The sequence below is a fragment of the Canis lupus genome, chromosome 1, assembly GCF_003254725.2.
Source record: "Canis lupus dingo isolate Sandy chromosome 1, ASM325472v2, whole genome shotgun sequence".
NCBI lineage: Eukaryota > Metazoa > Chordata > Mammalia > Carnivora > Canidae > Canis > Canis lupus.
This window is the reverse complement of record NC_064243.1, coordinates 70,609,793-70,631,885: the sequence shown is the minus strand read 5'-3', so window position 1 is coordinate 70,631,885 and position 22,093 is coordinate 70,609,793. Positions and strand designations below refer to the sequence as shown.

At 40.4% G+C, this 22,093-nt stretch overlaps 1 protein-coding gene and 1 non-coding gene across 7 annotated transcripts in view; both read right to left on the bottom strand.

Annotated features, from left to right (window-relative positions):
• Positions 1-21,437, bottom strand: part of HSD17B3 (hydroxysteroid 17-beta dehydrogenase 3) — a 37,052-nt gene extending 15,615 nt beyond the window's left edge. Inside the window, exons 1-4 of one of the 6 annotated variants that reach the window (XM_025423096.2) lie at positions 21,292-21,437; positions 21,092-21,208; positions 18,131-18,177; positions 1,057-1,132 (exon numbers count right to left, since the gene is read on the bottom strand). In XM_025423096.2, coding sequence (XP_025278881.1) covers positions 1,057-1,132; positions 18,131-18,177; positions 21,092-21,107 — 139 coding nt within the window. In that variant the 5' untranslated portion in view covers positions 21,108-21,208; positions 21,292-21,437. The other 5 variants (XM_025423097.2, XM_025423095.2, XM_025423094.2 and 2 more) reach the window with 5 other exon arrangements.
• On the bottom strand, positions 2,497-2,602 carry LOC112645683 (U6 spliceosomal RNA). The gene has a single exon (XR_003127190.1). It is a non-coding gene; the product is annotated as a U6 spliceosomal RNA (small nuclear RNA).
• Positions 21,438-22,093: the final 656 nt, after the last annotated feature.

Sequence of the window (22,093 nt, the reverse complement as noted above, 5' to 3'; positions counted from 1 at the left end):
AGCGAGCTAACCCAATGACATCTGCACTCCATTCCCACCAAGCCGATGCCACTCCGCTGTCCCATGTGGACCTGGCTCTTGGATGGGAACTTTCAGCTGATGCAAGAGCAACACATCGACTCTACCAGCGGCTGCCTGCTCACCTTTGGGGTTAGACCCAGTATTTCTGGGACAAGTGATCTGAGGCTTAGTTTGAAGGGTGGGAGGTGCTTTCAGGCCGAAAGCACTTCTTACTTTTCAAGAGGACAATAAAAAGCACATTTCAGCATCATGAAGGAAACACTGAAGAATGTCTTAGTCCTGATCAGAGTTACTTATGATACCCAGACATGAAACAAAGGGAGAATTCATTAGATGAAGGGCACTGAGCCTTCACGGTGCAATGCCCCCACACCTCCCACATCTGTCTCCTATCCCAAGTCTCCCCCAGGGACACAAGGCCATCCTCTGACAGTCTCTCCCAGTCTTCACAAGTTTTCATAATTGAAGACTCATGTCTTTGAGTGAAGGAGATTAGGAATCACTAAATTAATAATTAATGATTAAAATAAACTACCCCAAAGCGGATACAACTATTATTAACTATGAATACGTCACACTGAATTATAATAATAAAACATTGTAATATAAATAGAGCTGTGTAGTGTATAAACTTCACAACTGTACATTGCAGCCCTGGATCAAATCTTTTTTAAAAAATCTCTGAACCACCAGTAAGCATCGTCCCTCACCTTCCTGCAAGGAACAAAGCATAGACATGGGGAAATGAATTCCCAAACATAGATCCTGCTTTTCAAGGGTGTAGCAGAAGCAATAAGGCAGCTGGGACCTCTAGATGAACAGAAGTAATTCTAGAGATGAAGACACTTACAGCATGAGTCTGTTCCGACCTCACTCAGCCAAGGAATCCCTGATGAACTAAAGCTTTTCATACCCTGCACTTCCCTTTGTCCAGTGAGCTTCCTGCGCATCGGCCAGTCCCCAGGCTGCAGGAGCAGACTCAGGCATGCTGACAGATCTTCCTCCAACATCTCCCTATGTCTCGGGGTTACTCACCAATCTCTGCAGCGGTGGCCTGTAGCTTTTTAAGTGTCCGGCTGATAAGCACGACATTGAGTCCTTGTCTTGCTAGCTGGGCGTGGGAAGTGGGAAAACCAGAAAAGAGAAAGATGATGAATAGATAGGGAGGCTTTTTTCTTTCTTTCTTTCTTTCTTTCTTTCTTTCTTTCTTTCTTTCTTTCTTTCTTTCTTTCTTTCTTTCTCTCTCTCTCTCTCTCTCTCTCTCTCTTTCTTTCTTTCTTCTTTCTTTCTTTCTTTCTTTCAAGAATTTATCTATTTATTCATGAGAGGCACAGAAAGAGAGGCAGAGACACAGACAGAGGGAGAAGCAGGCTCCATGCAGGATCCCGATGTGGGACTTGATCCCAGGACCCCAGGATCACGCCCTGGGCCAAAAGTGCTCCACCACTGAGCCGCCCAGGTACCCCCGAAGGCTTGTTTTAAAGCTGAGTTGGAGCATCACCCATCACTCAGCATCCAGTGCCTGCTTCTCCTGGGTTTAAATGTGGCAAAGGCTTCTGGATTATGAGCACAGCTACGGGCCAAGCTACATGTGACAAAACAATAGTAGTTTACTTTTGTGTTCATTATGTGCCAAGAACTTGGCTGAGTGTTTTTTGTATACAGGCCGGCAATCTGAATCCCCTCTCATCAGAAACGTCTGGGTCAACTGTAAGTTGGAACTCATCATTTGGAAGATTTTATACTATAATCACGAGCCAAGGGCAGCACCCCCTGTGAAAAAGTGGTATTTCTGCAGGAACGTTTCAGCTGCTTGCTATCCACAAGGGCCTTCAACTCGTGGTCACTCTGCCACGTCCTGATCAGAAGCCGGAGACTTCTCCTCTCTCCTTGTTCTCTGGCCCCCAGCAGGACAACAAACAGAATAAGGACCCAAGGGTAAGCAGCAGCTTCCCCAAGATCAGGGAGGAGCTTCTCTTCAGGGTGCCCCGACCAGGGGGCCAAGCGGCAGCGCAGAAGAGGCCCAGGGCCCAGGACGGGACGCCTCACACCTGGAACTGCCATGGTGAGAAAAGCTAGAGCTTTCCCTGAAGACAACATGAACAACCAGCATTCATTTAATTAGAGACTGATGACATTTGAGTTAGTGGCAAAGAGGCCCTTTACTGAAATCTTTCTCTGTGGTTTTAATGAAGTGATTCATACTTTTATTTTTTTAATTGTGATAAAATGCACATAGTATAAAAAGGAGAAGAAATGTGCGGGAAATATCTGAAAGGGAGACAGAACATAAAGACTCCTAACTCTGAGAAATGAACTAGGGGTGGTGGAAGGGGAGGAGGGCAGGGGGTGGGGGTGAATGGGTGACGGGCACTGAGGGGGCACTTGACGGGATGAGCACTGGGTGTTATTCTGTATGTTGGTAAATTGAACACCAATAAAAAATCTATTATTAAAAAAATTTGACATCTTAACAAATATATGGAATGTTTCACGAATGTGCATGTCATCCTTGTGCAGGGCTGTGCTCATCTTCTCTGCAACATTCCAGATTCCGTATATGTGCTGCCAAAGCAAGCGCTGTACCATTATTTTAATATGGAATTATATATTACAGAAAACACGTAAGAAGCTGATTTAAACACTATAATATGTGATCTCCAATAGCCAACAACTCAATCTTCAAGCCAGTGGTTTCCAAATCACCCAGGCAGATGTCAAAGAAAAACCAATTCCCATCTAAACCATCCAAATAAAAAAGTCTAGGGTTGAAGCATCAGTATTTACAACTTTTCTGTTTTAATGTATTAAATTATACTATGAAATACATGAGGAGAAGCCCATTGTAGACAATGTCCCCAAAGCCCCCCAGTCCCACTTCCCTACCCACCCCTAGCCTCTGGCCACCTTTAGTCTGCTCTTGACCCTCTTGCCTTTTTCTCTGCACCTACGTGCATATATAAGTACATACAGAAATATTCATTTTGTGGGGTTTCTTTCCATTCACACACTATAAATGGCATTGTAAATATTGTATTTTTACCTTCATGGTGTGTCTTATCTCCATGAATCCAACATCTATCTCCACATCAGTCCAGTCTGAGCCACTTGATCCTTTTCTATTGCTTCATAGTTTTCCATAGTTCACTTTTGGGTGAGCACTTAAGTTACTTTCAAGTTTACCAATTACCAATATTGCTATAATAAACCCCCTTCTCTATAACTCTTTGTGTATACAAGTGAATTGATTCCTCGAATACACAGGCAAAGAAGTGGAATTGTTGTATCAAAGGGTGCATGCTTTATATATCTTAACGGTTTGCCAAAACGTTGTCCCTTAAAACGATCCCACCAAATATACAACCATAGATATTTCTTCATATTCTGCCAGTACTTTTTATTAGCAATCATTTCAACATTTCCCAATCTAATGGTCAAGAAATTATATCCCTATATTTTTTTAATTTGTGTTTTTCCAGTTATCAGTGGGGCTGGCCGGTTTTTTGTATGTTTCTATGAATTACCAGTATATACACTTTGCCCATTCTTTTACTGGGTTGTCATTTTCTTATAAATTTGTAGGTGTCTTGTGTTTTTTAACATATTCTGAATATTTATTATTTGCCTACTAAATATTTAACAAGTATTTTCTCCTTTATTTATGGCACCTTGACCATACATTATATGTTAATTTTCATGTTATCAACTTTCTGAATATTTGTTATGGCTTCCTAAAAATTTCCTTTATGAACTTCCTTACTCCAAGATTATAAATATATTTTCCTATAACCTTTTACAGTGTTTTTATCTTTCTTGTTTATTGTTGAGAATAATGTGAGTGTGAAACTACTCGGCATTATTTTTCTCAAGATGAGTGGCAATTTTCTTGACAACATTTTTCTATTTTTCCATTCCTTCTTTTTTTTAAAGCTTTATTTGTTTGTTTGTTTGTTTGTTTGTTTATTCATTTATGAGAGACACAGAGAGAAAGGCAGAGACACAGGCAGAGGGAGAAGCAGGCTTCCTGAGGGGAGCCCGATGTGGGACTGGATCCCAAGACCCCCGGATCACAACCTAAGCCAAAGGTAGATGCTTAACCACTGAGCCACCAGTGCCCCTGGATACCATTCTCTAAGATCACTTTTCATTTCATTGCATAGTAGTGAACATAATGGTATTTTTTTGCTATTTGTAACTTATCACGATTTTCTTTGTTGCCCAATAAGTGAACTTTTATGGATATTCCTTGTGTGTCCTTACAGAATACGTATTTGCTCTTTGTTGGCTAGGTTTTATGTATTTTTGTCTCTTAAATTAGAGTTTTACCAAATGACTTACCAAGTTCTAGTTAAACCGGTATTGAGAGGGTATTCAAATTCCTTATAACCTTAATTATTTTTATTTATATAATAAGATGTTAAATTATAGGTTTCAACAGAAGTGCATAGACCTAATAGAAATCAGACCACAAAGTGCTTTTAGGGAGAGAACCAAGAAAAAAAGTTTCAAAATAAATCTAAGAACCAATAATGTGATTCTCGAGCCCATCCCCAGGGCACCTCTCACTCATATAAAAAAAAAAAATATGACAAGATAAAGAGTGTAGCAAATCAGAGTTTTCATCAAGAGGATTTCTTAGGTCTGTCTGCTGCCAAGCTGTGACTCCTATCCCCAAGGGCAGGGTGAGGGAGGAGCACGATGCACCTCACGCCTTAGGTCAAGGGAGAGGGTTGCCATCCTATCTCATTTCATGTTTTATTTGCCTCGTGCTTTCCTGTTTATCACTCCCCACCTCAGTTTTGCCTGAATCAGCTAGGTCACAAGTTAACCTTGAAATCTCAGCAGTTTACCATAACAAAGGTTTATCTCTTACTCATTGTGCTCAAACTATAGACCCATCTGACCAGTGCTCCCCAAAATCTAAAGAGCAAGAATCGTGGCTTCTCGGTGCTGTGTCTGACATTGGAGCTTTCCACTGCTATGGGCTAGGCCACCATTCAGACTGGTTTGAATTTTTTTCCTGGACCCACTATAGGAAAGAAGCTGCGTGAGGTGAGATTCTATGCCAAATGTCCACCCCAAGGCAAACAACCCTCAGCAGAAGCAGGGCTGGGGGAGGAATTCAGGACCCAGGAGGTCAGGGTGCAAGATGAGAGCCCACTCACTAGAGCCATGTGACAGAAGCTCGCTGTGGTGGAGAACCCAGGAAAGTACCCCTCCGGGAGTGAACATCAAACAGTTACCAGGCCCAGATGGCCTGGCTCCTTCTCATGGTAGGAGGCGTAGTCTTCCTTCTCTCTGCCCACCGTCTCCTAACTCCTGCTCCCCGACCTGGCAGGCTCGGACACCTCAGCTGGCAACCAAGAAAGAGAAACAGACCAAGGCACTATGTCACGTCCCATGAGCGTGGTCTCAGCTGCAGGAAGGGAGAAGATTCAACTTTAGTTCACGTTCAGCATTTTGATTATTGCAGGTAATTGGACACTGGGACTGTGGAATTGCAATCTGCCCGAATCTGGAAGTAACCAGAGGACTTTGTTTCACCTAAGAAGGATCAGTGAAGTACCAGGAGCAGAGGCAGAGAAAGAACCAGAGCTGTAGAACAGGTTCAAAGAGACAAAGAGAACCTGTGATCATGATTATGCCCTGGGAGTCCAACGAAGCCCACTTATCTAAAAGACTGTATACTTCTGTTTCTGAAAGAGTCATGGAAATCTCCAACGGTGGTTACAAATTCATCAAATGTTTCTATTTCAATCAGTTTCTACTCTCAGTATTTCAAAGTTATATTGTCAGAAATAGAACAGGCTCAACATGAATCTTACGAAGCTTATCAGTATGAACATTTCTCTTTTATTATATTGAATTTTATTTTGTTTAATACTGATATTGCTTCCACTCCATTCCTTTCTTTTTGCATTTTCCTAGGATATGTTTTTCCATCCCTTCAACCTTCACCCTTCGACCTTCCTGTTGGAATCCATTGGATTTCATTTTTAGCTCTTTCTGAATATCTGTTATTTATCAGGAAATATAACCAAGTCGCATTTATTGAGATTGCAAATTTACCACACTGACTCTAGCTATCTTGTTTTAGTTTTTCTATTCACTGTGTTTTCTTTGTTATTGTTCTCACTTTGTAGTAAGCAAGACAGGACAGGCAAAGCTGGAGTGACAAAATAACCCCAAATCAGCGGCATGATAAAGAGAGGTTTGATTTTCCTAACACTATGTCTTCTGCAGAGAACCCAACAGTTCAGGCCACACTCCTCCATGCAATGACTCAGGGATCTAGGTTTTTCCCCAGGGCTCAAACTGAGATAAGACAAGCAAAGGACCCAGGTGCAAAATTTGAAAAGGGTCTCACTCTCAGGTTCACAGTCACCACACATGCCTCACCCCAGTCTCAGCCCTACTTTTTCTATCCAGACTCCACTATCTCAACAGAAGGCCTCTGCAGCTTCCCCTAATATTGGGCAATTGAGAACTGAACTTGATTATACTATAGCAAAGACAAATTCTATCTTACTGAAAAATAAATTACAAAAACAAAAACAGCCATTTTCCTCAAACTAAATACAGAAAGACCAGTTCCGTATCTGGACTACTAAAATATTTCCATAAATGAAAATATGTTCACAAACAGTACACATTTCATAAATATACATACAAACAAAAGGATACAAAACATATTAGCAAGGCTGCATGTGGGATGAAGAGAAATGAGGGATGGGAATGAAAGAAAAGAAATTGAGAGAGGGACCTCAGATGGATCACTGATAACAATTTAATCTTCTGTGTCTCTGGCAAATGAGAGTCTATTTCTGATTTTTGTTTGTTCATTTGTTTTGTTATTAAAGTCCACGTGTATGTAAAATCATATGGTATCTGTTTTTCTGTCTGGCTTATTTCACTTAGCATAAAACCCTCTAGGTCTATCCATATTGTTGAGAACGGTAAGATTTCATTGTTTTTTATGACTAACCTTCCATTGTGTATACATATCCTATCTTCTTTATCCATTCATCCTTCAATGGACATTACAATGTTTCCATAACTTGGCTACTGTAAATAATGCTGCAATAAATATAGGAGATGGGCCAAATAGGTGAAAGAGATTAAGAGGTACAAACTTCCAGTTATAAAATAAGCCACAAGGATCGGAAGTACAGCATAGGGAATATAGTCAATAATTTGTAATAACTTATGGTGGCAGAGAGCAACTACACTCATTGTGGTGAGCACTGAGTAACGTATAGAGTTGTATGATCATTGTGTCGTACACCTGAAACTAACATAATGTTGTATGTCAACTACATGTAAATTAAAATATACGTATATTAAGTTCTACTGTAAAAAAAAAGAAGAGAAGAAAAAAGAATAAAAAGAAATTGTGGTGGGGGATAGGGAAGAGAAGGAAAACAGAAAACACTAGAGCACACCTGTCTGGTAGACCTATATTTTCATGGGCATAAGTGTAGCTGTGTCATCTCCCTGCCATCTATTACTTATTAATTACACCAATTCTAAGTTTTACAATAGCCATACTACCAAAGTTAATTTTCGTGTTTATAAAAGCTTATTTTACAGTTGCCTTTGGCCATTCTAGCTAATTTTTTAGCTAAGGTTACTCCTAACCTTATCAATGAATAAGCCCATTTGCACTTTCTGACAAAGAATTTTATATTTCCATGTTAAATTGTGAAAGAAAACTTCATCCCAAGCTTAAATACAGGCAAAATGATGATTGCTTGGTGTTTTGTTGTTGTTGTTGTTGTTGTTGTTTTTAAATCACCCAAGGATGTTTTCTAAGAAGCCTGCTTGACCTCATCTGACATTTTGGGGCACTTTACTGTTAGAGAATTTTTAAGTCATCAGCCAATTAAGGTACAGATAGCTCACAGCCAGCAAAATTAGGGACTGGGGAGTCATCAGGACTTCATAGTCTGGCTGAGAAGCTAACCCAGAGGTGACATGGTTATTACCCTGTAGAAAGTTAGCCTATCTGGTACCTCACTTGGCAGTACTATTGCACATTCCTTTCCAACTGACTATATAAATCTTTATTCTTCTAACACTCTGCAGTCAGCAATTTGGCCTCCTACTGGATCCTTCCTTACTAAGTTGAATAAAACTTTAACAAGTGCTACCATGTACGTTAGTCTGAGAATTGTGTTTTTACAACACTGAAGATAAAATGTTAGTCTATCCTTTGAGTTATTTGGCTAACAGTTAGACTATAATCCTAATATCCACAAGATTTCAGGAGTATACTACCATGTTCTAGTAAAGGCAAAGAATATAAGAGAGGAGTTTTTCAATCTCACTTTATGATATTTTCAAGAAATACACCTAAAACATAAGGTCACAGAAAGGTTGAAACTAAAAGAAGAAAACAATTTTATACATAAAGTGAATACCAACCAAAAGAAAAAAGGCATAGCTTTATTAATGTCAATCAAGACAGACACTAAAGCACGTATTACTAGAAACAAAGACCAGTAAAAAGCTCAAGTCATCAAAAAGATAAAGCAATTCTAATCCTGGATTCCCTAATAAAACAGCTTTACATAAAGCTGCAAGGAGATTTGAAAAATACAGCATAAGAATAGGAGATTTTAATTTCCCTTTTTGGTAATTGTTGGATGACACACACAAACATTTGGTAAAGATACAGACTATTGAATCTACATTTGATCTAAGGGATATATACATATAGTAAACAATTGCAGGCAACATTCTTTTGAAAGCTGAGTCTTCGAAAAAAAACTGATGAAACTAGCAAATCTCCAGCAAAATTAATCAAGAAAAAAGAGAAAAGGCACAAATAAACCATAAGCAATACTAGGGATGAGGCAGAATTCGAGATCCAGATGAGATTTAGAATACAGAAGAGGGGTTAAGAGAGGAAACTGAACACACAGAGTTAATTTTGCTACCTCCCGAAATCCCATTAAATGGGAAGCAACTTTTTTCAAGAAAAAGATGAATCCACAAAGAGTAATAAGAAACAGAGCAACCCCAAATTTTTGGTTCTTAGAAAATAGATGGGTAGGATCCCACGTCTCACACCAGCAATGGGGTAAGCTGATAACTGACAAAATGTATGCACTAAAATCCTCAAAAGTCTCAGGCACTGCCAGCACCAAACCTGGGGTAGAGGGGAGCTAAACGAGGGGAGATTGGGTAAGAACTGTTGGAGAAGCCCTAGATGTCCACCTCCATCCCACATGTTGAAGACAGGGCTCCTCTCTGAGAGCAAGGAGAGGCACAAATTATGCCCCTGCCAGTCCTGACTCCAGGAAGATGGCAGCCAGGCCTTTGCTATTCAGGCAGGAGGCTAGCTCTCTCTGGGGAACTTTAGCCACATCAAGCCACGGGCCAGGGGGCTCCCCAGCATAAGCCATCACCCCACACTCAGACAGTCCAGGCAGAGTCCTCATCCCCTTCGCCCAGCTCTCAAACCTAGACAGACGAAGGATTATCTGTGGAAAGCTGCTAACATGAAAGACAGAGAGCCAACAGGAAGAAAAGCAACTTGGAAGGAGAAGACAGTTTTTTGAAAGCAGAAAAAAAAATCTATCTGTCCCAGAGGGATAATAGAAGCTGTTACTCTATACAAAAAACAGGCTGCTCAAAACAAAAACAAAAACAAAAACAAAAAAACAAAAACAGGCTGCTCTACAAAGGTGCAAACAAAACACAAAAGAGCTCTCAGGAATGGAAACAATTCTTAATTTTTTCTAAAGACTTATTTATTTATTCATGAGAGACACAGAGAGTGAGTCAGAGACACAGGCAGAGGGTGAAGCAGGCATCCTACAGAGCCTGATGCGGAACTCGATCCCAGAACCCTGGGATCACACCCTGAGCCAAAGGCAGACGCTCAACCACTGAGCCACCCAGGTGTCCCACAGTTTTTAATTTCTTTAAAAATTTTTCATTCTTAATTTTTTAGAAATTTGAAATTTTAAGAACAAATAGTGAAAAGTATATTTATATTCAATAAAACAGTTGGAGGATAAAATTAATGAAATCCTTTTGCAGAAAGGAAAGCAGAGACAAAATGGAAATTATGAGAAAAAGGAGACAAATAGAGAATGATTTTAGGATCTGAATAAAAGGAGTTCGAGAAAAAATTACAAACAGCATCTGAGTAATTGGAATTCCAGAAAGAAGAAAGTGAGGAGAGTGAACACCCTGGTGTGACTTATTTTATGGGGTGACCTAGCTGTGTCCCCACTGCCTAACCTCTCGATATTTCTGCTCACCTTCTGAACAGTCTCCGTTATTTTTCGAACTAGATGACAGCCTTGGACTAAGTTCATTTTCTGCCTTTGTTTTTTGAAAATAGGAAGGTAATGTTACAAAAAAATATGCCAATAAATTTAAAACTTAGATGAAATGGATATATTTTGAGAAAAATATAAATTTCCAAAACTTATTCAAGAAAAAAATTAAAAATCCAAATAACCACTAAAAAAAGAACAATAATAACAGTAAAGTGATGCTGATAATGGTATAAATGAGTAGTTTAAATTGTCCCACAAAGAAAACTCCAATGACAGATGGTTTTATGGATAAGTTCTATCAAATATAAAAAAAATGTCTAAATTGCACAATCTTTTTCAAATATTAAAAAAAGGTAAAATTTCCCTTCATGTTTATGAGGTTAATATAATTTTGACACCAAAACTTTGGAAGCTAGTTGGCATTCTCTAGTAATGTTGACAATGCATAACCTATTAGCCAGCAATTCTGCCCTGATCATGTTCTCAACTGCGGAACAAGACCTTCAGAAGACATGGACAAAGTGTTCATAAAAGTAGACTACCAAAACGTCTGTCAACCAAGGAAAGGATAACTAAACTGGGATATATGTATGTCACAGAATATTATGCAATACTGAAAATGAATGAACCGTGTTCTATACACATATCAGCATGGGTGAATTTAAAAAGCATAATATTGACCAATAAGAAACAGATTACAGAAGGCCTATGAATTGATTTGCATTAGGTTCAAAACAAACACTGCAATCAATATATTGTGTAAGGATACATGCATGTGTAATGGAACTTTTTTCAGAAATCTGTTAACACAATGTTCATGATCATTCTATCTGTGGGAGTAAGAGAGGGGACACACCAAGAGAAGGGAAACACGTGACATACGCGACCAGATGGCAGGCTTCAAGGACACTGGTGAGGTTCTAATTCTTAAGCTGAGTGACAAAAATTTATTTTTACTAATAAAATGAGTGATGTGTTAATTTTACTCATTTTATTTTTTGAGTCACACCTATGGATGACATACACTCCTGTTTGATACATCTCTGTCTCTGTCTCTCCGTCTCACACACACAAACACACGCTTGCACAGCAATGGCACACTACCGTGAACCTAAGGTCATCAAAGCCTAGATCAGAAATGAGAGGGTTGAAGTCAAGCCACACAGCAACAGAGCAAAGAGTCCAGGGGAACATAAAGCTAATGAAAAGTTGCTATTTTCACTTCAGGCAAGATGAAAGAGAATAAGCTGAGAGTGCAACAGGACTACTTTAGAGGAGAGGAATTTTGACACTAGGAAGAGGAATTTCCTTGCTGAAATGACAAAACACCACCATAAATTGCCAAGTAAATGTGTGATGATATTCAAAAATAGCGCAAAGCAGTTATTTTTCTTGGGCTGGTCTGAGGCAGAGCTGGCCAAGTGATTGTAATCCAAGGGCCAAATCTGTGCCATTACCTGCAGCTGCCAGGAGCGCTGACTTGAGAAGCACCATGCCCTGATCCACCACATTGGGGTTGGGGATAGTGCTGCATCTGCACCATCCCAGATGTTGGGGAAGGCCACTGGAACTGCCAGAGGGGAACGAATGAAAGCAAAGTATCTCTGGTCATGCAATTTGTTTCTAGTGTTCTCTGGGTGTTAACAGTAAAGAATACATGCATCAGAGAAACAAAAAGTAAAATTTATAATATTTAAATATATATTGTATATTATATTACATATGTACTCTATATAAATATTAAGCCTTATAATAATAGGAGATGGGTTAAAATTTGTTCAGTCTCATATAGAGAACTATTTAGCAAGGGTGTCCAACATTTTAAAATAATTTTATCACATTTTTGTTTTAATTCCAGTATTGTTAACATACAGTGTTATGTTAGTGTCAAGTGTGAAGGGTATCCAACATATAAGTGCACATACTCATGGAGCCAGCAAGCTTATTGAGAGGGGTGTATACTTGGATGTGCGTTAAGTCTATATGCGAAAGTGTATCTTGGAACATTATTTGTGAAAATCAACCTGAGTGCCTATCTCTAAGAGGCTGACAAAAGAGATATGGTACATCCCTGGGATAAGATAACCCTGAAATCATTCAAAAGAATGCAAGCCACCTATAGAAGATCTCCACGCTGTGTTATTAAATGAATAAAGCGAAGTTTAGAATAAGAGTCATGGTTGTAAGATCCCACTTGTGCCCACATGGGCAGAAACTAAACATACAAGTGTAAATTCTGTTGGAGACTGCCAGTGGCCACTAAGGCCTTCCTCCTCCCCTTCCTGGCCATGTGACTAGACCATGCTACTGGCCTTCCTTGTGCAGGGGGGCTCACGGGACAGACATGCTGGTGACTCAGCTCCAACCTTGAAGATAGAAGGAACATTGCCGAAGCGCCTGCCAGCCAGGAAAGCTCACATTTTTTTTTTTAAGTCTCTGCATTACTGTTGGGTCTCTGTTCTATAGCCAATCTTTACTGTAGTATCAGCGTGGAAGTATGGGAATGGCTATAATTTTTCCTTATATTTTCTGAAAGGAATCTCAAGACATTTTTAACACTGGTGGCCTTCACAGAGCAGCTAATGGCAGTGGTGTGGAGAGGACTTTATTTCTCTTTTTTGTGCCTTTCTGTACTGCTTGAGTTTTCAATTTTATGCCTGCATTACTTTTATCTTTAATAGGAATTATCTAGGCAATGGCCTAGATGATGGCCTTTTTGCTGTTTTCTTCTTTATATCTCTTCAAATTAAAAAAAAATATATAAACATCATTAGGCATCAGAGAAATGCAAATTAAAACCACAATGAGACATCACTACCCAGCTATCAGAATGGCTATAATTAAAAAAATAGTGATGAGACCAAATCCTGGTCTCTCAAAGATTTTGATGTCGATTTTGACTGATTCTAGATGAAGCTCCATTCTGGCCAGAGTGAGCAAAGGAAGGGAATGTGGGAAGAAGGTTCTCTAAAACAAAAACATCTTCTGCTGTGCACGTGTCATGCTTTCCTCTAAAAAATCAAGTACTACAGAAGAATCGAGCCAAGAAGAGTGAACCCTGAGGTAATCTATGGGTTCTGGGTGATAAGCGTGAATGTAGGTTCATCCATTGTAACAGACATGCCGCTGCAGTAGGGGATGTCAATAGTATGTGGCTACACATGCTTAGGGTAGAGGGGATATGGAACTTTCTGTACCTTCCACTCAAGTCCGTGGTCAACCTTAAATTTCTTTAAAAATTAAGTCTATTAAGGGATCCCGGGGTGGCTCAGTGGTTTAGCGCCTGCCTTCAGCCCAGGGCGTGATCCTGGAGTCCTTGGATCGAGTCCCACGTCAGGCTCCTTGCATGGAGCCTGTTTCTCCCTCTGCCTGTGTCTCTGCCTCTCTTTCTCTCTGTGTCTCTCATGAATAAATAAATAAAATCTTTAAAAACATAAATAAAAATAAATAAAAATTAAGTCTATTTAAATTTTAAAAAATTAAATGGAAAATAAAAGGATTAAAAAAAATAAAAAACAAAAGACCGTCCCATTTCAAGGCTGATACTTCCAGTGATATCCCAGAGTTTTTTTTTTTTTCTCTCTCTCTCTCTCCCTGTGGAAATACCTCCCACATGCACCTCCAAAGCCTCATTTTGAGCGTTGGAATCCACCAAAATTGAGGCTAAAGAATTAAGCACCTTTGTCTCACAATTCACTTCTCATCAGCTTACTGAAGAGAAGATTGCCCATTAAATGAAAAACAATTTGCATTTTCAGCACAAAGGATGCTTGCTTCCTGGTGGGTGTCCAGCCTCTCCTGTTGTGCCATTTCTCTCAAGAGCCACAGACATTTTAAAGGTTCTTTGTGAAGTGGTCTGGGCCAGGATGGGGGGGGGGCACAGAAAACACTTATTTGTCCAGCTAGCATTTGTTCCCTTTATCCACTTGAGCAGTGTTCAATTTTATTCCTAGAATGTCCAGGCTGACGGGCTCCATACACAGGTGTTTCCTCTTTTCCTTCAAGAGGTTGAGCTCAGAAGCACCCCGTCTCCCAGAATGCACTGTGGCCCCATCCTCCAGAAGGGCCGCAGCAGAGATGAAGGTGCCCTGCGGCTGGGAGGGCCTGCCCCAGGAAATGTGTTTGCTGCTGCTAGTCTGTAACAGGTGCATGACAAGGCCTCCTCTGGATGGTTCTGAATAAAAGAAATTCAGGTGTAAAGGAGCACAACTGGTGTGAAGACAGGGTGAAGCAGTGGCCTCAGAGGGGGTAATAGGAAATCCCCTCATGCTTCCCCCCCATCCCTCACCACAATTGTTTTCCACCTCCTTCCAGTACCACATGAAATTCCTTTAGCAGGAGGCAAAGCCTCTTTTGCTCCACTAAGTATAAATACAGATTTAGGCTAAAATGCAATATAGAATAGACTCCCAGAAAGATGGAAAAGTACTTTTCCCCATTCTTACTATGATATGTAACTAAAGTGTGCGACCTACACGTAATGAACAGAAAATGACTCCAAATGATAGGGAGAAGATGAGCAAAGGGCCTCAAGACCTGAGACACAGCACAGTGATGAGTTCAAGGGTTTTCTATTTGCCTCACATATCCCAGACTTATTGGTGGAAAAGCTGGCAATTTAGAAACACTGCAGGTACAGACATAGAAAGTCACAGCAAAAGCCTGCTTTCTCTGACCAAAGAACCAAAGAAGAGGAAGCCTTGCAAGGCAGAAAACTATAGAAAAGAACTGCTTTACTCCAGGCAAACAGCTCAAAAACAAAATTTTTATGATCACACCCCACACCCACCCACAGAGGCAGAGTCAGGAGCTGAGTCTTCCACCCTGGAGACCACTGGAACAAGGGTCCCCAGCCATGGCCAGGCTGGCATCAGGGAAGGTTGAGTGGGGAGGCAGGACATTCATCCCAGCCACCTCCTCCCATGTCAGCAGACCTTAACTTCTACTTGCACCCAGCAGTGCCAAGGCAATCTGTCCCTTCCCTCCTCTCCCCCTTCCCTGGAACAGTAAAGGAGGAAGCTAGTGGAGAGTCAGGACTCTCACTACTTTCACTATTACCCCAGGGGTGGTGAGGCCACTCTTCCCCCAGCAGGGAGCCAGCAGTCCCACCCCTACCCATCAGAGATAGGGAGGCAGTGCTGTCCCCTAATGGAGACCAAGTGGAAAGCCTAGACTCCTTACCTGGTAGGAACAAGCTGGCACCCCCTCCTCCCTCTGCTGATGCAGTGTTGGTACAACCCAAACCAGATTGAAATAAGATCCAGAGTCTCATAACAGAAAACTAAATATGACCACAATTCAAAGGTCACTCATCATACCAAAAACCAAAAAAATTGAGAAAGATCTCAATTTGGATGAGATCAAGACAATCGAGCTGCCTGGGTGGCTCAGCGGTTGAGCCTCTGCCTTTGGCTCAGGGTGTGATCCTGGAGTCCTGGGATAGAGTCCCACATCGGGCTTCTTGTGGGGACCCTGCTTCTCCCTCTGCCTATGTCTCTGCCTCTCTCTGTGTGTCTCTCATTAATAAATAAATAAAATCTTAAAAAAATAAACAAAAACAAAACAATCGACATGCCCACATCAGGATGACACAGATGTGAGGGTTCTCGGACTAGGATTTTTTCTTTAAGACTGAGCCACCCAGGCATCCCTCAAACTAGGGTTTTAAAGCAGCCATCATAAGAAAGCCTTGAAAAGCAATTACAAACATTTTTTAGACAAATGCAAAAAGAGAAAGTTTAAGTAAGGAAATAGATGATTTAAAAAGAACCAAATGGAAACTTTAAGGGCTGAAAAATAAAATAAATGAAATAAAAAACTCAACTGATGGGCTCAGTACCAGAATACAAAGGACCAAGAAAAGTATCAGTGAATTTAGAGAGAAAACAATAGAAATTACCCACTCTAAACAACAGGGGAAAAAATACAATGAAGAAAATGAATAGGATCTCGGAAATCCACTGGGCTATAAGAAAGATCTAATATCCATGTGATTGGAGACTCAGAAAAAGAGAAGAGGGCTGGGCAGAGAAAGTATTCAAAGAAGAATGAATGGGGCACCTGGGTCATATTTGAGTGTGGAGGTTGGGGAGACCGCTCAGCAACCTTTTCCATACCTTGTGTCTTCTTTACCCAAAAATCAGAAGGAAAGCTTTTCCAGCGGTTTGCATTAGAATTATATCACCGTTTATATAACTATTTTCTACCTGAGGCAAGGGAGGTAGAAAATAGTTTCTGGAGAGGGATCTGAGATCTCTCATACAAAAGATCCATGGCCTTACCTCTTAGTTCTTTGGGTTGCCTTGAAATCCATGATTTTCTTCATGATTTTCCAGATTCTTTCCTCAAATTCATACTGACCTGACCTACTAATTGTCCCCTTGATGGCTTAAGACTTGGCCCTTTTTTTCTACTTAGAGGAAATCATGTGAAAACTTAGCCATTCATTTCTTCACTGTTTCCAAATGCAATGTCCGGAGTGGGCACCACAATTCATCCGAAAGTTGCTATATACAAATTAAGATAAAGAACCCAGGACCCCTGGTGGCTCAGTGGTTGAGCATCTGCCTTCAGCTCAGGTCATGATCCCAGGATGCTGGGATCAAGTCCCACATCAGGCTCCCCACAAGGAGCCTGCTTCTCCTTTTTTTTTTTTTAAGGTTTTATCTATTTATTCATGAGAGACACAGAGATAGAGAGAGGCAGAGACACAGGCAGAGGGAGAAGCAGGCTCCATGCAGGGAGCCCAACATGGGACTCGATCTTGGTTCTCCAGGATCACACCCTGGGCTGCAGGCGGCGCTAAACCGCTGAGCCACCGGGGCTGCCCCCTGCTTCCTCTTCTGCCTGTGTCTCTGCCTCTCTTTCCGTGTCTCCCATGAATAAATAAATAAAATTTTAAAAAATGTTTCTGGCAAGTGCTTCCGATGCACCTTGCACTGTCCATTTCACACACGATGATTTGGCGTCTATCGCGATGTGGGCTTTGGGGATGAGAGGATGCATGGGTACAGCACTGTCATTGAATGTGGTTTTTGTAACTGAAGTACTTTTCATTATATTTTTAAAGCGTTATTGATTTTTTCATCCTTTTATAATTTCAAAGATTGTTTCTTCTGCTGTATTTTACATGGTTCTAGAGGTCAGTAATAGGCATGATGAAGAAATAAAATAAGAGGAACTCCAGGAAACAATATTTCATGAATGAAAATGTGGAATTTGTAAGAATAGCAATCATAACAATAATGGCAATATACAAAGCTACATATGCTATAAGTACATTTTAAAAAATGATAATTACCCAGATATCTGCAGGTAAATAAGAAGCCTGGAAGGAAATACTCAGAGATACTAATCATACTCCAGTGACTCTCAGCCCTATCAGATCCTCTCTTTGTATAATACTTTATAATGTCCATTATTCTTGAAATGACAGTTGTAGGTAGTATGTCCTGCCTACACACACACACACACACACACACACACACACACACACAAATTTTTTTAATCAACATACCCTAGCTATAAAGTAAGGATAAATAAAAGGAATTCATAGACAATAACAATGTCCCCATAAATCCCTAAAACAACTCCTAAGGGATGATACTGGAACCTCTGAATATCACTGTGGGTTTTTTTAAAGGTATCTAGAGAGTGAGATTATAATTTTTAAATTTTCTTTTTTATAGAAAATATTTGTTTTTATAAATTCATGTCTGTGACTTTTATAACCAGAAAACTAGTGTTGGGGGTGGCTGTCACATGATCGTGGTGAGTCTAATACAAGGGAGGGGAAACTCTCCAAGAACACAACTTACCTCAAATGAATAAGCTTTCCCAATCCCATCTCCTGCTCCAGTGATCACTGCAAAAAAGCAGAAAAGGTTTTAAAAGACAGAATTAATCTTTAAAGTGCTCTTTCTCACCAGTTACATTTTTTTGCAGGCTTACTGCCTAGGACACAGAGTTTCAAAACAGCATCCTTCAGCTACACAGCCCTATTCCACTCGACTCCGGAGCGACCAGCCCTCACTTCCCTTATGAAATGTTCCAAATGAAGCTTTCTTTCTTTCTTTCTTTCTTTTTTTATTTATTTATTTATTTATTTATTTATTTTTAGTAGGGGAGGCTGTGGAAGATACCCTCCAAAACAAAACAAAGAACCTCAGCCAGGGAACATTTCATTCAGAGCCCAAAGAGTGTGTCCTGTTATCTCTCTACCAACACATCCAACTATCACTGTAAGGAAGGACATTTCAGAGTGTTTTCCTCTTCCCTTCCCCCCCACAGGTCAGCAGTGCCCAAAGCCCAGGGAGATGAGGAACATAACAAAGAGGAAAACACAGAAATGCCAAAAGAGGATATAGTGACATAAAGGGACCTGAAGAATCTGCACTCAGCTTATCTATTAACATGTAACAACCAGATGGGCCTAGACCCTTTGTATCCAAACATTAGACCCATATTTTATGAGCGAGTTCTAGGTAAGCCTCATTCTCGTGAATGTTGTGATTTGAAACAGTGCTACAGTTCAGTATTTATGTGTCTGTGTTTGCCTTTGCACATCAATGGGAGGCTGTACTGTCCACAAGTGTGAATAAAACATACATTTAGCTTATTGGAGAGTAAGAGCCAAGCTGTACAAGCTTCCAGAAACACACTGGCAGAGCACGCTCATTTTTTTTTAGATTTTATTTGTTTTTTTTATTGATTTATTTGAGAGAGAGAAAGAGAGAGAAGGAGAGAGTGTAAGCGAGGGCAGAGGGACAAGCAGACTCTGCGTTGAGTGTGGATCCTGACTCAAGGCTCCATCTCACGACCCTGAGATCAAGACCTGAGCTGAAATCAACAGCCCAATGCTTAACCAATGGGGCCAGCCAGGTGCCCCAGGCCACTCTCATTGCAGAACTGCTAATGGTTTTATCTCTCCACTGGGGTCCCTTTAGGTGCATCCATGCATATCATCAGATCCCTTGAAACAGGTGCTTTGCTCAGGGTTATCTACTGCCCCCCCCTTTTATGGTAATCTTCAAAATAGTTAAAATAATAACATCAATAAATGACTGGTTTCAGTGGAGTGCTTACTTTCTGCCGTGTACTGTTTCAAGTGTTTTAACATTCAAAACAAGCTCCTAATGCCCAGACCATTGTTTTCCTTAGTTTATAGAGGAGGAGGCTGAGGGAGAGAAAGTAACTCAATCAAGGTCACATTGCTGAAAATGATGACAAGAGGGTTTGAAACCCGGCTACCTGACTTTGGGGCCACAAATCTATAAAGATACACCAGTGACATAATTGCCTAATCGACCACAGAGTTCTGAGGAGTTGAACACTTTCGTCTTTAGTGATTGGATTTTCTTCTGGCTCCCCACCAGGAATATATACTCTCCCAGAGATCTGCCTATGCTCAAAGACATTTTAATCTCGCTAGTGATGACTCTATTCAATATTGATTCAAAGGACAGGTTAAGATTATGTTTATTCAATGTGAGGCAACAAAATACACTTGTCTCTGGCCCCACGTGAACTTCTTTTAGAGTGTGTGTTTTCAGAAGGGCTTCACCTTACACTGATGAGCAGCACTGTGCAGAGCTCTAGGCACCACCCCACCCCTGCAAAGTGCATGGGCATCTGGATCTGTGTAGAGCAAGATATTTAGATCCAGAACGGTTAAGTTCAAGCTACTGAGCACGTTTTCTGAAGATATTGCCCCAAGAGTGAAGGAATGTTCACAAACCACACACAAACACACAGTTCAGATGTAACATGCAACAGTTAAAAATCCATTTTTCATTCCAAATGACTTTCATGTGTCAATTTTTCTTATTTCTGCTAGTAGGGTTGCAGCTGCCAGCTTTAGCAAGTAAAGATACAGCATGCCCAGCTAAATTTGAATTTCAAGTAAATCATAAATAATTTTTTAGTAGAAGTATGTCCCACATAATATTTGGGATGTCATATACTAAAAAATTATTCCTATTTATTCAAAATTCAAATATAACTCAGTACCTTATATTTTATCTGGCAGCCCTATAAGGTTGTTTATAATCTCGCCTATTTAGCCTGGCATGGTACTTTTGAAGCTGTTTGAATTCTTTGTTGCTGTTTTTTAAGTCACTAGATTTCTTCATGTAACGTTAGCACTTCATTCAAAGAGATGCTGAAACCATAGCCTCATGTTTTTCACCTTAAACCCAGTCATCAGGCTGAAATTCTGTGAGACTGTTCCAGAAGATAAATCCCATTGGTTGGTGATCAGTCTACTTGGGATGTAAACCAGACCGAGATTCTATGTCTAATCATCTCTAACATGTGTTCCTGTAGGGACCTTTGTTACCTTGATTTTGTAAATACCCTCACTTCACGAAAGGGCTCAGCAAAATTCTTTTAGATAAAGTGAAGTGAAATTATTTGTATTTCCGAGTTTTGAAACACTCTTCATAAAATGGCAGTACCCTGAGCCTTCAAAAATCTGGAGAAAAGGATGCAGAAGTTTCTGCAGTACTATTATTTGTGTCACCAGAAACTCCAAAAAGGAGAAAATCCAGCTAATAAGGATGAGAGGACAAACAGAGGCAAGAATTGGGTGGCATCCTTCTGGTTAATTCTCCTCATGCCCCACCTCTTGTCTTTTAGATAATTCCAATTTCACTCATGCTTTCCAGTCACCCAAAGGAATTACAACTTTGCTCTCAAAAGGAAAGGATGCAATTTATCTTTTGAGATATACATAACAATAAGACATAAACAAGAAACAGGAGATGGAAAGCTGTCTTTACCTGCCCACTGTCCCATTGACTTCAAGAACGACTTTGGCAAAACTTTCCAGAAGTGTCGGAAAATATACCTGGAGAATCTCACACTCTTCACCAGGCACACCAGGCACACCAGCAGCCCTACAAAAATGAAGAACTGTTCCAGAGCCACCCCCATGACTGCACTGGACCAGTTTCAGATGTGGCCTGGCCCCTCCACAGACCTCTGAGGATGTGGCTGCTCCAGAGGCAAGTTGGTCACCCTTTGGAGTCACCAGCTGCATTCCACTGTGCAGAGACATTTAGATTAGAGTAACTTCTTTACACAATCTTCTGATTCACGGGCTTTGAAATAAAGTATTCTTTCTAATATTTTTATAGCACTGTTGGACTTTTGTCACCACGGGGGAGCCTGTTTCTCCCTCTGCCTGTGTCTCTGCCTCTCTCTGTGTGTCTCTCACGAATAAGTGAATAAAATCTTAAAAAAGAAAAAGAAGCTATGAGCTTCCTGAATCTCTTTCCTTTGTAGATAGAAGCAGTCACCAAATCCAACATTAGAACCAATCCCTCCCAGTGATTCTTTCCTTTCCATGCCCTGCCACCTCCACAGCACAGCTCATTTAACATTGAGCACAGCACCTCCACAGCACAGCTCATGATCTGAGAGGCAGCCGGGAGGAAGGCATGGACTCTGAGAAGGACATTCCAGATGTGCATTTTGGCTTTGTCATGTGACTTGGACAAGCTAAACTTTCTACTCCTCAAGGCATTCTTATAAAACAGGATTGATACTCCTTGTTTTGCAGAGCTACTGTGAAGTTTAAATGAAATGACATCAATAGAAGTGCAGGTGATTAAACAGTGTGGTCCCAATTATACATTTAGATGTGATAATTAGCAGAAAAGAAATATAGATATATTCACCAAAATGTTAACAATGTTTTTATATTGAGATAGTAGATTTAAGGGCTTGTTTTTTCAATTGCATCTTTGTGCTTTTTTATACTTCTTAAATTTCCACAATGA